Consider the following 17,935-nt stretch of genomic DNA (forward strand, 5'->3'; position numbering starts at 1 on the left):
TCTCCCAACATGCTCAGACCAACCCAGTAGCTTTGAAAATTCAACTTTGTAAGCAATTTGGCCTTTTTTGGTCATATATATATTAAATAGGTTTTTCATCTTGTTGTTTATATGTTAACTTTGTTGATGAAGACTTGTACTATAGGAATACTTTTACTTTTTATGTAATCAACCTAAAAAGTAATGCATCTCTTTTTTTTTGATGACTTCTTTGTTTCATGACTTGCCTAGGAAGGCATTCTCTTCAATATTGTCAAATATATATATACACACACACACACACACACACATATACATATATATGGACATATGTACTTATATATTTATATATGTCTAACACAAAGGAGATATGCTATCCCATACTATCCTATAACCAATATATCATTTTTATGACTAAATAACATTATATTACATGAATTAAATTTTCTTAATGAAGTGAACACCATTATATAAAAAGCATGACATATGTTAAGCACTTAATAAACATTAGATATAACAATGTTAAATATTGTGTGATAATCTTTCCCTTGCCTTGCTTTGTAATTTTACAACTATATAGCATTCCCAGAGAAAATGATTAGTTTTGCTTGCCTATAATTTTCATATGGGAGGAACTTATACTCTATTCTGTTTTATTTCACATGGCATTATGCTTAGGAGACTGTCCATGTTGCCACTTAGAGCTATCACCTGTTAATTGGCTTTTCTGTGTGACATTCTAATATATGAATATGCAGCAATTTTTTTTACTGTCTATGCAGTGTGGCCACTTCTGAGGCTGCTGTGAACCTCACTGCCCATGGGAGAGGAATTGCTGGATCATACGTTCATTCCCAGCTTGACTAGATACTGTCAAATTGTCTCCCAACATGCTCAGACCAACCCAGTAGCTTTGAAAATTCAACTTTGTAAGCAATTTGGCCTTTTTTGGTCATATATATATTAAATAGGTTTTTCATCTTGTTGTTTATATGTTAACTTTGTTGATGAAGACTTGTACTATAGGAATACTTTTACTTTTTATGTAATCAACCTAAAAAGTAATGCATCTCTTTTTTTTTGATGACTTCTTTGTTTCATGACTTGCCTAGGAAGGCATTCTCTTCAATATTGTCAAATTAATATCTTGTTAAAAACAGTCTTATAATTTAATTTTTAATTTTGAATCATTGGATCTATGTGAATTTGTTTTGGTGAATATAGTACGAGGATATATTTTTTTCAAAATGGACAGCCTAATATTTCAATGCCATTTTAGCAACAATAAAAGAAAGAGGTAATTCAGCAGGTAGTTAATAGTACAGACATATAAAACTATGGTTTTTCTAAATATGATTAATACCAATCAATAATGGCAAAAAGGACCCTATTCAGTAGAAATAAGAAAATATAAAATATGCTAGAATAAACTTAACAAAAACTTCTCAGTACTTGCGATGGGGAGAAAATGATAGAAGAACAAAAAAAAAAGAGTTAAATGTGACATCTTATTCCTGTATAGAAAGATTCAAGATTGTAAAAATATGTCTTTAAATTCAATATAAGCACAATCAAAAGACTGCATATTTATTTTTTGTTTGATTTAGAAAATAATTCTAAAGTTCATCTAAAAAACAAATGTAGAACCAATCAGGAGAACTCTGAAAAATGACTATTCATATCTTCAATTAAAATGTATTAAAAACTTTGTAATTAAAATAGTGGGAGACTAGCCCAAGAACAGACAAAAAGATTCAATACACAGAACAGAATCGGGAAATAAACCAAATTGGAATTAAGACTGGCAGTTAAATCACTGAAGAAAATATGATTAATAGTTTTCAATAGAAACTAGTTCAGGTATAATTCCTGATGCCTTTACTCCATTTCCCACTCATGTGAACCAAAGTCGAGGCCTCCCAGAGCTATTTTAATTGTATTGATCCCTGGTGAGAGTGTATATTCCATAAGATAGGAATAATAACTTCTATCTCTTGCACTTCCTGTTTAAATTATTGGCTGACACATGGTAGCAATAATTATTTGTCAAGTGACTATTCATAATGGCACTCAGAAGCCTTGCTCTACTCTTCAGATCACAATCCACTTGCAATTGTATTTTTAAACATTTAGTCCTTTTTATAATAAAAATTTGTATTTTGAATGGTTAATCTTATTCAGCATTTAGAGATACCTCATCCCTACCCCTTTATCCCCTAGATGGTTAGATTCCTTCCTTTTGTCTATAGTTATCTTCTTCAGGTTATAAAGACCTCAGAAAATAAATGAACAGATAAAGATGAAGTATAAAAAAATAAGTCATTTTATTCTTCATTTCTATCCAGTTGTTTAGAAGGAATCTCCCACTTGAATGTCCATTCTATAAGCATTCAGATTCAACAGGTATGATACTCCTGTTACTACCCACCCCCTGCAAAAATATCATTCAGTTTACAAATCAGTCAAACCAAGAACTGTGAGGCCATCCCTTTCCCTCACCTGCCACTTTAATTAAAGAGGACTTTGTCAAAGTGGTGCCCTCCCATCACACTGAGCCAGTCTTGTGAGCTTTCTTCATTTCAACCATTTAAACCTTTGTGGTGGCCTTTTCCTCTCCCTTTGTTTTTATTTAAAAAGAAGTGTAGGACACATCCTAATGCAGTGGTTTTTAAATGAAGTGACTTGTCAACTCAGAGACGGTGGCAGTAATCTGAAAGGCAGTAAATTTAGCGACCCTCACTGGCACTGACAGCCTGTCATGTGCTTGAAACATAAATAGCAGTGGAGACAAATCGCTGCTGTTTTCATTTTAAGCTCTGGCCCACCAGCCTCGCAGCCCTCCAGGAGCATGTGGGCCCAGCCCGGGAGAGCAGCTGCTTTCAGAGCAGGCACGAGCTTGCTCCTGGTGGGTCCCTTTCCGCCCCTCTATGTCCCTCTTTGTGTACTCCCAACACTGCAGCCAGGAACCCTGCCCACTGAGGCCAGGACTGAGGGGCAGTGGGACACAGAGGGTTGCAAACCAAACTGAGCACTGGTGGGGATGATTCCCAGTTGATATATTGTAGTCTAAAAGCAAGAAGCAAAGTGCTCAACTCCTTACTATTATTTATTTGACCCCTGAGCAACCAGTGGCTGCCCACCTCACGTTAAATGGGAACAGTCCAAGACATCACTTTAGTTCATGTTTCCACCATTTCCTTTTCTGGTCTGTCCCAATCCCTCACCCCACTTTTCTCTTCATTACTTACTTACTGACTTTAAGCAAGACCGCTCTCTACAGTGGATCGAAGAGCTCATTCAGCAGTGAGCGAGGATGGAATTCGGGGTGAGCCCAAATGAGGTCACTTCAACATTAGAGCCTGTAATGAAAGTGGGGGAGGCAGATGAGGTACTGGCCTCTCTATTTTATAGTTACTTTTCAAAGGCTTCTGTGACAGCCACAAAAAACTCTTCCTAGCAATCTTTCCACAGTACAGTCACCCTGCTGAGTTTAACACATTCACTTACAAAATGCCAACTGATTTATGGGACTCTTGAAAACAGCAACTGCTGCTCTCATCTCTTTTGATATTTAATCCTCAGTCATGGCAGAATCGCTAATGACAGCCGTGTAACACTCCGACAGTTCTGAATGACAACGGGGAAGGATCTTGGTTGTTGCTATACCTCTGACCAGCAGTTATAATCTCTGCCTCACCTCCATTTCAGGGAGTAGTCTGGAAAACAATCAACACCTGCAGGCATTTTCACTTCTATTTCATTCCAAAGAACTCTTCTATGTATTTGGGTTTTTTGTTTTTCACAGTTTTACCTCTTTGGTTCTTCATCCCCACATCCCTGGGATAATAAAAATAAATAAGACAGTGAGTCCTTGCTTTATGACAACATTCTACATCATACAAATGTCATGCAGTTTCTACTACACTGGTTTGAATGACCACCAATGTATATATTAGACATCCAGCCCCAGTTTCTTAGCAACTGCATATTTCTAGATGCCCATGGAATCTACCCCACTGGATGTTCCAGAAGCCCCTGTCAAGAATGGAGCTCATTATCTTCACTCCAAAATAAGTACTCCTGCCTAATTTGCCAAGTACAACTGCATTCAAACCCAGGAAGTCAGCAGCTTTCAACTTACACACTGCATTTAGAACACATTCCTTCAGACCCCAGGAAACTCAGGTGAACCACAGAAGACCCCAGGGCAGGTGAGGGTCCAAGACTGTGGCACAAGTTCCCTTCTCCTGTCCTCACAGACATTGACCAGACTCTGCTTCCTAATCCTTTCCAACATCATGCTCCAGGTAGACACTAGCAATTAGATTTATCCTTGAAGAGCCATCTCCACTCTCACAGCAATTCACGGGGCAGCCTATCACAATACATACTAGAACTCAGTGCCAAGAGATCAGTACCAAGCATCGCTGGTGTTGATATATAAAGGATTTTAAACAAATGGAATTTCCAAGGCATTTCAGCTTACATACTATGTTTTCTCCAGAAACAAGAAAGAGAGACACAGAGAGAGAGAGAGAGGAGGAGGAAAAGGGAGGGGCAGAGGGAGGAAGGGAGACAGGAAGGACAGAGGAAAGAACAAATTATTAAAAATACCATTTTGTTTCATACTTTGTGGGTGCCAGAGGACTCCACTGCATCATCATTGAGTTGCAGATGCACAGAATACAGTAAACCCAGAGCTTTCACACCACCCCTCACACCCTAGTGCACATCCTGCTATCACGTCACACTGCTCACTTCTCCTGCGTAGAGAAAACTGTTTCAGGCAGGCTAACCAGTGTGCCACACACCCTTGAACAGTTTGCCTGCAATTCTCTCCACTTGTGTTTCTCAGCTTCCTGAACACTCACTTCTCCCAGTAAGTCCTTCCTAATGTGAATCTGTTCTACATGGTTCCTGTAGCTCCTCTGCGGGTGTTGGCATTGGTGGGCACCAATGACTGTAGTGCTTTGGAGGGGCCTCTGTAAACAGGTGGGCAGGGCTAAACTTCTAGATGCCAATAGTTTTCTCGTTTACTGCTTTCTTTGCTTCTCTAAATAAGCAAATTATATGGACAAACCTTGTAAAAGCCGAAGGCTGCTCTTTTTCTTTATTTTTATTTATAACTGAGGTGCATTACTTTAGAAATGCCCCAATTTCCTATTTTCAACCTCCGCTTTTATACTCAGAAGACAGAATAGACACTGAGAGCGAAGAACTCAGCCACCCCTGGCATCTCCCACTACTCTAATGATGAATGTAGTCATGCCCCATTGGGAACATGGGCTCTGGAAGTTCACAGACCTGCTTCAAACCTCAGCTTAATAACATTATAAATGTGGGCAAGGATCCCCCCTTAAGGGTCCTCCCTAAACCCATGACCCTGTGTTTCCTCATATGTAAGCAATTTTTGTGGTCTGAGTTACATAAGCTAATGCCTGAGCCCCCTAGCACCATGCCTAGTCGTGTTTATTAAGTGGCAGCTCCACCAGCAGTCACTGCGCAGTATTTCCTGAGCACCCCCGCATCCAGCATCGTGCTGCACGCTGAGGGTACGTTGATGAGCAAAACCAGATGTGGTCCCTTCCAATGGAAGATTAGCTGCTATCAATACAATTCCCTTTCAGAACACCAAACATAGGGGATCCTGCTTTCAAGTCTAGCATTCAAAAGAGCAGAACAGTTTCTAAAAACTGACACCACGTAGGGGGTAATGATTAAGTATGAGTGCAATAACATAATGTCATGGCCCAGGACTGAAAAGCATGTGCTGATGGCAGCTTCCGGTTGGATGCTGAGCCCCAACTATGTCAGCTAGCTGAATTTTTTGTATGTGAGAACAAGAAATGCAAACTGTAATGAATTGGACCTCTCTGGATGCCAGAAAAATAATGCCAGGGCGTTCTTCTTCATTTGGCCCATGTTCATTCATAGAGCCAAAGCCGTTGTGAATCTTTCCTGGCATTGTGCTTGCCTCTGGTTTCTGGGCACTAACTATACCCTTTGGGGCTGCAGAAGACATGGGGCCAATTCGCATAATCCACACCCTGTTGTGTTTTACTATTCATAGGGAACATTGCTATAGCAGAGTAACCAACCCCTTCCCTCCCGTGTAGCTCAAATATCTTAATAGTCAAATACCTCTTTCTCTAGAGAACTCTCCTTTCATTTCTGTCTTACTCTTCCTTAAAATCACCCTCATATTATCACACTTTTCCATGTTTTCCTTCCTCATTCTCTTCACTACAGTGCAATCTGAGAGCATTGCAGGATTCTGGTTGCCTGTGTCCTCTTATCCTCCTATGACTGCTGCTTCTGTCAACTGTATCCTCCCCACCCCTGCCTTCTTTCAATCATGGATCACTTACCGCCTTTCACCCCTCCCTTGATGGTGCTGAGTGGTGGGGATGAGAAGTGGTTTCAGCCCTCGGACAGAAGCACTGTCAAACACTACAGGATCTCTCAGGTGGAATGTGAAGCTGAGAAACAAAAACTTCAAAGGGTCTAGAGAGAGACATGGCTAGAAATATAAACAGAACTCTGTCACAGGGATTTTTTTCTGGATTTCTATGTTTCTTCCTTTTTTTAGTATGTTTGTGTAGAATATGGTGTGCAAAAATAAAGTAGGGAAGGAAGCAAAAACAGGAACAGGTGCCTGTGTCCTTAACAAAGAAAAAAAACCCTGAAACGTGCTGTAAGGACAGAAACTTGTTACAGCTTTTGAAGTTCTCACAGGAAACTTCAAATAGCATCATTGATTCGCGATCCTTTTTTCTTCTGTTTTCCGAGGTAGAAGTTCATAGCTTGCTTTTGCTAACCCTCTTTACCCGCCTTTCCGACTGCAGACCCTCCTAAGCAGACATGTCCATACACACATACTCCACAACCAAATTCTGCTTCTTTGTGTGTCATTAATCTGTGTATGTTTGTGTTTATAGCTAATGTGTTTACAGCTCCTTCCTTGTGAATACCCAAATCCCCATGAGTAAAGGGAGTGTAAACCCCATTTCAAACCCATCATCTCTTCTATGAAAGAATAATCTCCAGAGATGTTACGCTTTTGAGACTCTTTCAGAACCGTGCGGGGAAAAAAAAATCATCCATATCCTAGTACATAAGAATTCTTGGAATTCCTCCTTTTTAAAATCATAAAACACCCAAATTTAAGATGTTTCCTAAATTTTATTCCTTGTATCTCAAATAAAAGAAAAGAATGACAGATATTCTAATGATTATTAGGATAATGTTGTCTTTCTCTTTTAATTCCAAATAGGGCACTGATTGTTATATCCTGGGGAATTTTCAAGAATAAGCCTGCTCTATTTAATGAGCCAATATTTCAGTGTTAAGTGACTATGTATGCTGTTTCCTAAAAGAGTGAATGGTTGCATGTCAATAAGTAGCTGTTTATAGGTTGGCATGTGGTGGGGAAGAAAGTTAGGGGAGAAAGAGAAAGAGGAGAGAAAGGGAAAAAGAAAGAAAATCACCATGAAAATGTATTTAATTTCAACGGACTGCTTGCTTCCAAATGCTTGGTTGTCCTTGGAAATCTAAATAAATCAATATTTTGGATGTGAACTCTGCAAGTTTCACCAAGGCACTTACTCAGAAGGCAGCACCTGGAAGACGTTAATTGAAGTTATTCCTGGCTGATTTGCGTCTGTTTTAGGGAACACAGAGGAGAACGCTTTCCTCTTGCCATTAGCTTTAGGCCCTTCTTTCTGACTTATGAAGAAATATTAAAAGAACTAATATGTACAACTTTAGTAAACAGTGACCAAGAAGGGATATGCTAATGATGTGCAAAAGTTTGAAAGATGCATACATCGAGGAGGACGAGAAGCTATTTAGCCTGGCTGTTGAATATTGCCAGGAGACACAAAAGCACATTAAGCAAAGGGACTCTTAAACTAAACACCAGATCCCAGAATAAATACAACAGTCGGCGACGTGAGCAAGCTTGCGGAAATAGGTTGAAGATATTTAAAATACCAGAATATTAAAATTCGTGTTTCAAGTAAACATTTATACAAAGGCAGAAAATTAGAGATGGGAACAAGAGAAAGGACCCACACTGTATCCATAAGGCTGTATTCCCCCAGAGAACTGAAGGGTCACAGGTTAAGGGTCACATTCTGGCCTGAGAGTCTTCTTAAGTTTGAGATAGTAAATGAAAATGATAACAGGACCTTTGGGCTGAGAGCAGCTGGACAGATCAATATGAAAGAGGAATAGAAAAGGTGCCTGATGGGAAAAGACACACTGGGGCAGAGAGAAAGAAGCAAGAGAATCTGAGGGCATTGCAGGATCCTGGGACTCAAGATGAGCATGGTGTACTAGTGCCTTGAAACAAGACAACTGCCGCAGATGGTATGAAAGGAATGGCACGGGGCCTGTTTCGGCTGGGGCCCCCATGGGTGTCTCCATACCTTTACTTGAAGCAGTGACTCCGCGGGCAGATACAGCTTCAGAGCACAGCAGAGTACTCAGCACACCCTTCCCTCCCCAGTAAAGGGGTACTTCCTCTGTTAGGATTGTTAAAGGGGATACGGAGTCCTATACCAGCTTTGCTTATAGGAAGACCTCGCCCACCTTTTAGTACTTCATTCCCTTAACCTATATGATTTGTCGGATCCGACTGTTGTTTCTGCTTGTGTTTCGTAATTCAGGCCAGCTGACTCTACAAACATTGAGTAACTAGGCCAAACCCTGTGCTGGTCCATGGGGATATCGCGAGTAAAGCAGGGTCCCCCAAGAAATTAACAATCTGCTGCTTTGGCTTTCTAGCAACAGAAGAGCTCAGGTGAAGCAGGAGGATAATTTTCTGTGAGCAAAGTCTCCTGTGAGTGCAAGAAAAGTAGCTTAGCAAGATGTGCCAGTGATTGTAAGAGTTTCAGCTGAAGAATCCAAAGAGTCAGGAAGAAGAAGAAGAGCCCAAAGGTGTGGTTTAACATTTTAAACTCTGGTCAGTCTGGTTGAATGAGGGAAGACCACCTTGGTTTTCTCACCTGTATTGGTTTCCTCCTTGGTTAGACTCCATCTAGTGAGAAAGCACACGCACTGTGTGCTGGAGACAGGCAGCCGGGTGGAGGAGAGCCGGCCTGGGAGGAGCAAAACGACCTTCCCTGTGGGCGAGGCCCCTAGAGGAAGACTCCCCATCATCCTCAGGTGGTACTGGGGGAAGCCTTCTTAGAGGTGTGGGGTTGAAAATTCTTCTCATGAGAATCTGTTCTGTTATCTGCTCATCAGGAAAAAAATGAGATTACTAATGCCTACGTTGGCGTCCCAGGTTCCAAACCCAGGAGGCATCACTTTATTTTCTTCCTCTAGTTCATCTTGACATTTACTCTCATAGATGCCATCTTCCTGAACTGGTAAAGCCTCACTTGATGCTGTTAAAAATCATATTTCCCTCTCCTGGAACTGCTTTATAATTTTAAAGAGATTCAAAGTACAAGTAGAGATCTGTTACCATTATAAGATATTTTATGGGACTTGAAAAGAATTCAGTACTGGGCGGCATCTCTAGGAAGACTATACTTGTTCCCTCTTCTACTGACAACTCTACCTACTTAGGAATAATGGTGATGTATGGGTGGGAACGGAGGGATAAGGGGGAAAGGGGGCATTATGATTAGCACACATAATGTAGTGGGGGAGACACGGGAAAGGCAGTATATACACAGAAGAGAAGTAATGGTTCTATAGCATCTTACTACACTGATGGACAGTGACTGTAATGGGGCATGTGGTGGGGACTTGATGATGGGGGGAGTCTAGTAACCATAACGCTGCTCATGTAATTGTACATTAATGATACCAAAATAAAAAAAAAGAAGAATGGTGATGTCTGCAGAGGCAGGGCAGGGCAGAAACCCTAAACTATTCTGAAATCATCTTTAACTATTTTTTCATTACAACCCACCATTAATCTCAAACTCAATAAGACTGCCTTCCTGTCAGTCCCACTGCTGCACTCCAGATTTTTAATAAGCTTACACCTGCTTTGGCCTGCGATTGTCAGAGTTGCCATTCGTCTTCAGAGTATTTATATTTAGCTAGAAGATTCTTAGTGTCAATTAGTTGGCATGACTCTCAGTCCATAGTTGCAAGTAGGCAGAAAAAAATCTTTTATTTCCTCCAAGCCTAGATTCTTCCCAGCTAATCCAATAAAATGGACTATTACCCTTTTGAAGATTTCTGTTTTTTTTCCTACTATGCTCTACTTTGGGGACATGTAAAGTCAGGTCTGACTACTTGCCTGACTATAGAGAAGAAAACGCAGGAGAAAAAAATTAATGCTTTATAAATAATATGTCACTACATACTTACAGACTAATTTGAAAACATTTTCAGCAGAAGCATGTGCTAGGTTACGTGCAGGATTCCAGAACTAAATAATTTTATACTACTGCATTTTTGTTGTTGGGATTGTAAACTTTCCTCAAAACTAGTAATAGTGACAGTTGACAGAAGATTTGAAGCTTGGAGTGTTCCTAACAGTTAGGTTATAGGATGTTATCAAAGAGGCCTGTGTTCTTTTGGGAGCCTAGTTAACAGGCTTGGCTGACATATTTAGACAGTGAATTTGTCTCTGTGCTGGCTGGCTGTTATGTTGATTGGGCCATCAGGGAATTTCCAGAAAGGGAAAACAGCTTGTGGTATTTGAGCAGAGCTATTAATTGGTACCATTTAGTGTAGGATGACCAGGAGCAAGATTTCTTCAGGGTGGCAGGCTGTGCCCTTTAGTACCATCCCCAGCTGCTCAATCTTAACCCAGCAGCAGTAAAGTTTTATAATTTGGGGTGAGGGGGGTTCATTCTAAGCTAGGCCTAGCTAGAAGTCTACAGGCCTTTCTGGACAAGCTCTTCCTCTGTCAACTCCCTGTTCTTTTCACCTTCACTTTCTCGTTTTCCTTTCCCTTCCCCATCCACTTTCTCTTCTCTCTCTCTCTCTCTCTCTCTCTCTCTCTCTCTCTCTCTCTTCTCTCTCTCGCTTTCTTTCTCTCCCCTCCCCTCCCCCACTCTAATCATCTATACTCCACACAAGGGGAATTAAACAAGCTGGCCCATCTTGAGAATTCTTTACTAAATGGGCACATCCAAATTTATGGAACTTTCCTAAAAGGGACACTACGGACCCCGAATCCCAACTGGTTAAGCCAGTGACATTTAGGTCCCGGGCCCTCCCCCCATGGGACAGAGTCTGCCACAAGTTGCCTGTTGGCAGCACAGTCTCAGGGAGCTGGTCCATGGCCTGAGATCAAGGGTGATGCCACTCGACACCGAATAAGACAACTGCAATGGCAGGACCGAGTTTAGGACACGACTTCTGTGACTAGAATGCCACATCATCTGGAGGAGAAGAGTGACAGTTTCTCAAGGAAATCACTTCTCCTAATAACAACTTTGGTTGAAGGAGGGCTTGGCAGCCTTGTGCCATCAATGATGTCAGTGCTTCAGCGACGCCCCTCCTAGCCCTTTGCATCTTGTGTGCACCTCCCCCCAGCTCCCGCGTTAGCCAGTGACTGATGGGTGTGGCTATACAGCCACTCGAGCTTCTTGACTGTTGGTCAGGATGACTTTGCAGGGGCACTTGTTCCCGGAGCTCACTGAGAATGGAGCAGGGCTACCCTCCCTGGGACAGGGCCTGGCGCCACCCCCTTGACTGGCTTCTTCCTCTTCCAGTTCCTGTTTTCTCACTCCCCTACCAATTTTTCCTGAGAACCCCTCCTCCTTAGTCACTTTCACGTGACTTTCTGTCTCCAGGTCTGCTTCTGTGGAATCTGACCTCAGACAAACACATTGTCAAAATACTGAAAAGCCATGTAGATTTATGGCTTCTAGAAAGAAAAAGAGCTGCATATTTTAAACTATGTAAAACAATCATGTATACCCCTGTTTTTTCAGGAAGAGAATTTGAAGGAGAAGAAGAATATCTGGAGATCCTCGGCATCACCAGGGAGCAGTCTGGCAAATACGAGTGTAAAGCTGCCAATGAGGTCTCCTCGGCGGATGTCAAACAAGTCAAGGTCACTGTGAACTGTGAGTATGTCAGGAGCCAGCAGGTGTTCTGTGCTCGGGGCCCGCCTCCACCTCCAACGAGCTCTGACGATCCCATTAGCAAAAGAACATTGCATTTCAAGCAGATGTTCCTCTGGTCAGGGATGCACATTTATACACTGGATATATCCAAGGGCAGGAGTTGGCCTTGAAATTTGATAAATCAACTCTACCAACTCTAAATATAACTCCTAATGCATTTAACAATACACTCCATCTTTTACTCAGATGGCAGAATTAAGAAAACATGACCAGAGAGCACCAGCATTTCTGACAATCACTATTCTGTTCTTCGTGGGGACCAAGGTCATCACACTTGGGGAAAAGCAACAATTCATATCTGCTTTCACTGGAATTTTCACCTTAATGCATTGTTTGTCAGAAGGAAACAACCCCAAATCATATTTTATCCTCTAACTAAAATGGCCTTTTATCCTTTAACTAAATGGCCTTAGGAACAAATTCAAGCCACTGTGGTCAGACACCATGTGTCCTCGATGGCTAGCAGGGATACCTGATGAGTTAACTTTGGTTACGTATTTCCTAAAGAAGTAAGGGAGTTACAAAAGAAGATTTCACTAAATGCATAGGTAAGTGGGCATACTTTGAACTTCTCTGATGAAAGGATCCTTAGATGTAGTTCAAAGAGAAGGGGTCGGGGGCGGATCCATATGAAGTGTGTCACCCTGAAAAGGAATAAAGAGAATTCGTTTATCCTCTTCAGTTAGGACTGACTTATCACATCATTCAGATTCAAGTTCCCACACACACAACTGTGGCTAGTGACAGAGACAAAGGTGTGTCCTGACAAGTCTTCCCTATGTATTTAGCATACACACACCCACATATGTATGCACACATGTATGCAGATGTAAGACATAACACACATGCACAGAGGCGTATAGACATCTTATCCATATCTGAAAATAAGCTTTAGACCATATGGAGTTATTTTATGTTATCTTCAGCCAGCCCGCAGCTGCTTATATACCAGTGACTCTGTGTGAATTCCAGGGCAAAGGAGATATAACTGACTCCATTTTAGAGTTTGAGACACTGAACCCAAGAGGTAAAATTGACTTTCCAAAGCGGCACAGAAAGCGAGAGTGAGGAAACACATTCAGACGTTGGCCCATTTGATTCTGGAGCCCATGTTCTTGGGAGAAAGAGGAAGAGGAGTTTTCAGTTCTCAGTACCACAATATGCATCATTTTACACTTTTACATTTACGTTTGTCATTTACTCCTCACACTAAACTTATAAACATCATTAGTCCAACTTAAATAATTGGACACGGAAGCATAGAGAGTTGAGGACACTGGCCTAAGGTCACGCAGTCTATCCTGTGACCTCACTCCAGCCTTGTACCTTCTGAAGCAGACAGTGGAATCTCCTTCCCACCATACTTAGAAGAATATGGTAGATATGGCTCTGCCGTAGACATTACTGACACTCATTTCCAAGAAGCAAGGGGTGTTTGATGAGCACTGAAGTGCTTTTATCCCATAGCTATCTGAGATTTTTTTGTACTAGAGTTTTGAAATGTCAGTATTATTATTCTTTTCCAGTACTGGGTGTGTTTCAAAGACACACTAATGATCTCAATGTTATAAAATGCTTTAGGACCTTTTCTTCACATGAAAGGCAATTTTTCTGGGTGTTTATAAGTTTATAATTAGGTTACTTAGCTTCTTTTATGTACACACAGCCATGCCATCATCTTGCACCTTGTCTCTGACTTTAGGAGTTAAGATTTCATTTTCTCTTAATTGACCTTCATCTTAATTAGATTTCTGAAAGTTCGATCATGGAGTACATAGAAAATATTTATGCTTCCATTGTGTGAAACATCAAAGTGGTCTGCATTGCAGATGGTTCCTGAGATCAAAGCCAGCCGCCTGAGCCCTATTATTATTAGCACAATTAGTCTGACATTGCGCCATCTTGACTGTCCCCAAAGTGTAACTTACAACAGAAGAAAATACTGATAATATTCAAGAGAAGGCTTTTATAAAAATGTGAGCTTTTCCTAGTAATGAGCAAACCACAGAAGAATATGGATAGAACCTCGAGATTCTAAAAAAGACACCTTGTAACAAATTACATGGAAATCTGTAACAGCCTGAGTCGAATATCCCATATGTCCTAATCAGCAGCGCCTAGTACATTCCTGACCTTATAAAAATTGCTCAGGAAATGTTTCTGAATGTAGGTGTAAAACTCACAGATAACTCTGACCTCTTAACATATCTGTAAACTTTGCAAATGATACTGGTCACAAACCAAGAAGTATATTCTAATAATCAAGTTCTTTGGATTCACCCTTTTATCAACACTTCATAAGCTGTGTTTACAGTGTATTAAAACAACTAGCTATTGCCCTTATTGTCCTGTTCAAACAATCCATCCTACTTAAATGTAGTTGTATTAAGTAGATGAAGTCTGGCTAGCAAACTCAAGCATACTGAGAAATATCCAGTATCACTTTTGTTACTTCATCTAATCCTGCCTACAATAAAAAACTGTCCCATTATTTAAACTGATTCCACCTCCTTTTCAAAACACAGGGCTTGAAATTAGGTCAGGGGATCAGGATGGTGAAGAAAATTAATTGCCGAGCAGATCATTGTAATAAAACAGACCCTGGGTACCACTAAACAAAATCCCAGTGCTAGTAATTTTCTCCTACCAGCATTTCATTGATTCATTTACTCAGTTGCCAACAGATATTTGTTGCAGGGCACTGAGAAGCTAGAGCAGTAAACAAAAGAGACATAACAGTTTCTCCTGTTTAGTTCACAAGCTGGATTCTACCGTCTCTCCTTTTTATTCTCTTAGAAAATTCTTCTCCACAGCTGGTTTACAGCATCACAAATAGCCATTTGACATGCAAAATCTATTTTCTAAGTGGTAGGAGGTCCCGACATTTACAGCAGTTAAGTTATTGACCTGAAATCTGTTCAACTAAATAAGCTTAGTAAAATTTTGTACAATGGACATGACTTCTGGTTTCTTGTATTTTACAGGATAGTGGCTAATTTTTTCCAGATACCAGCCCTAGGGACAAATGTCCTTTCATTACAGGTTCTAAGTCTTCAATTTCAGTTCTCACAGTGCCCTAAAAATAGCTGCTTATGGGAGTGTCCCATAGTGCTCAGTGTCCCAAGGGTCATATCTAGTGTAGAGGATTCAATAAATACAGACTATTGATCTTATCTGGACTCTCTTCCACTGGACTCTCTTCCTATTCCTGGGAAAATTCCTCTCAAAAGCTGACACCAGCTCTAAAGCCCTATCCCACCCCTCTAACCATCTAATATTCCCACCTCTGCCTTCCTACAGGTACCTCTCCAACTAGGGTCACTTTGTCACTCTTTATGACTTGTTTTTCCTATTATTGTCTCCCTTTGAACTCAACTCTGCCTCCACTCTTGTGTCCAGAGCTAACCAACCCAACATAGATATTGGGGGACGTGGAACACTGACATTTCTAAATCTCACCCTTATATTTGATAGCCATTTATTTAGAAGAAGCAGAGATTAACTACCACAGAATCCACAGTTGGGACTGGAGCACCTGTTGTTTCCAGATAATATAAATGTATTTTAACTGGATCCTTCAGTGCTCTGATTCAAAAATCCCCCAGTGATGAAACTTTAGGAAAATTTAGAACCACACTGGCTACCTTTATCTAGCTATTCATAGCTACACCTATCCATTCTTCATGCCAGTCTTTACTTTATTCTTGTATTTGGGATGGTGTCAGTAAAGACATGTCCTAATTGATGAATCTATTATGGGATCTTCAAAGGAAATATTCACTAAGAATCCAGGTGCTGCAATTCTCTACCATAACTTTGCTATGTGAAAAAGAACCATAATTTTCTGAATACCTTCAGAGTACCAAGACTATGCTACAAATGTATGATTTGCTGTAATCATCACACTGACAGTGGCCAACCAAGAGGGAGGTGTATTGGGCCTGGCTTGCCCCAGTAAGGAAGAGCATTTACTTTATCACTGACATTGTTTAGTAAGTTTGGTCTAGTATTGCTTATACATGGTTATTTTTTAAAAAAAGACAACTGTTAGTCATTTTTATTATTAATTCTAAACTCTCTAAATACAGTGCCTTTCTTATTGCCTACATTCTCTGCTCCTACCCCAATGGTCCACCACTGCCCACTAGCCCTGGGAGAAGATCAAATCCTCCCCATACAGAGAGGACAGAAACAAAGCACAGAAAATATAAGCATTCTCTGCCACAAAATCAGAGAACCATCAGAGTGGTAAGGTTAGGACTCCAACCTAGGTCTAACTCCAAAGCCCTCTTTCCTTAAGATACTATGTGAAGAGTAGTAATAGAGATAACAAATGTAATCATTGCAGGTATTAAGTGTGCTTTCATATATGTGATTTCATTTAATCTTTATGTCAGACCTGTGAGACAGGCAGGCAGGTATCAACATCTACATGCATAGGTGAAGGGCTTCAGGAGGTCAACACATCACCCCAAAGAGACAGCAACCTAAGTGGCACAGGCAGAAATTGAGCCCACATCTCCTGATTTCTAATGCAGGTTTATTTCCACTATGTTTCTGCATGTTGTACCATTTCTGGTACCCTGCAATGGCAGAAATATTAACATTTGCCTGTCAAGCTACCAGCATGCCCCCCTCAGTGGTATTTTTCCTTATTTATAATTCATTTATCTCTAAAGGAATTCATTCAAATGGAGGCACAGAGGTTCAGAGCATGGGCTTCAGAACATGGGTTCAAATCCAGATTCCATCAAGTGCTGGCTGCGTTAATAACCCTCTGTAAATCTGTCTTCTCATTCATACATGGGGTTAATAATCATCACCTCTTAGGGCTATTATTTGGGTGAAAAGAATATCTAAAGCCTGGTAGAGTACTGATACATGGTAAATACCTATAAATTGAATCTTTGTTAAAAATATTGTTATTTTATACTATTATTCCAAATACTAGGATGATTAAATGAATGGTACTGTGTTTGCTAGGCCACTGTCATCATTATCCTATTCATTCTAATTGTAAGAGTCTTGTTATTGGTGATATAAGAAAAAGAAAGCCCTTATTAATATTTTTAGAACCCAGAATTTTGAAGTACTAAAAACTGGAAGAGAATAAGCTATTCCCAAGTCATGTAAAGAATAACAATGGACCTCTGAGCAGCATTTTTATCAAGCCACATTTCTATTATAACCATATTTTAAGCAAGGACATGATTATTTTAACTCCACCAGGCGTGCCACAACATGATTTGTAATAATTTTTCTTAGCCTCACCTATGCAGAATTTATTACAAATGAATTTTGAAATGTTCATTCCAATAAGCCAGGAGCAAACAGACCTGCACCACTGTGTCAGTTGAGAAACACTAGAAACAATGAGTTCTCCATACATTTATGATTATCTGTGAATTTTCCCTGGTACAAGAAACAGATATTCAAGGAGAGAAGCAAGGGTTTGGCCTTTGTAATTTACCAGTGTCATCCTGCCCCAAGATTAATGCACTTAAATGTGTTCAACCCTAGTTCACTCCTACCTTTCCTATGCTAGCATCTCTGAGGAGCTAAGAAATAGCTTACTACTTATACTTAGCTATTCAGGTTTTGAACAAATTGAGGACTGAAGGAGATGTATGGGAAGCCCAATTGCCCCCATTGTTAGAGATCAAGATGGTCAGAGGTATAGTAGTATGGTCGATTGACCTCCCAGTCATGGCCACCCCAGACAGTGGTAGGCGTGCCCAGATGAGCGCCCAAGTAAGACACTGGTGGAGAAGCAATTTGTAATAATTGCCTCTGCCCCCCACCAGAAGCATGTCCCAAAAGAAAGAAGGGGGATGAGATGAGCTAAACAAACC

At 40.6% G+C, this 17,935-nt stretch overlaps 1 protein-coding gene across 7 annotated transcripts in view; it reads left to right on the top strand.

Annotated features, from left to right (window-relative positions):
* Positions 1 to 17,935, top strand: part of LSAMP (limbic system associated membrane protein) — an 813,202-nt gene that overhangs the window by 753,359 nt on the left and 41,908 nt on the right. For all 7 annotated transcript variants that reach the window (XM_037013125.2, XM_037013122.2, XM_037013123.2 and 4 more), the window contains one exon: positions 11,889 to 12,023. In XM_037013125.2, the coding sequence (XP_036869020.1) occupies positions 11,889 to 12,023 (135 nt within the window). The remainder of the gene's footprint in view (positions 1 to 11,888; positions 12,024 to 17,935) is intronic.

The sequence above is a fragment of the Manis javanica genome, chromosome 3, assembly GCF_040802235.1.
Source record: "Manis javanica isolate MJ-LG chromosome 3, MJ_LKY, whole genome shotgun sequence".
In the NCBI taxonomy this organism is placed as follows: Eukaryota; Metazoa; Chordata; class Mammalia; order Pholidota; family Manidae; genus Manis; species Manis javanica.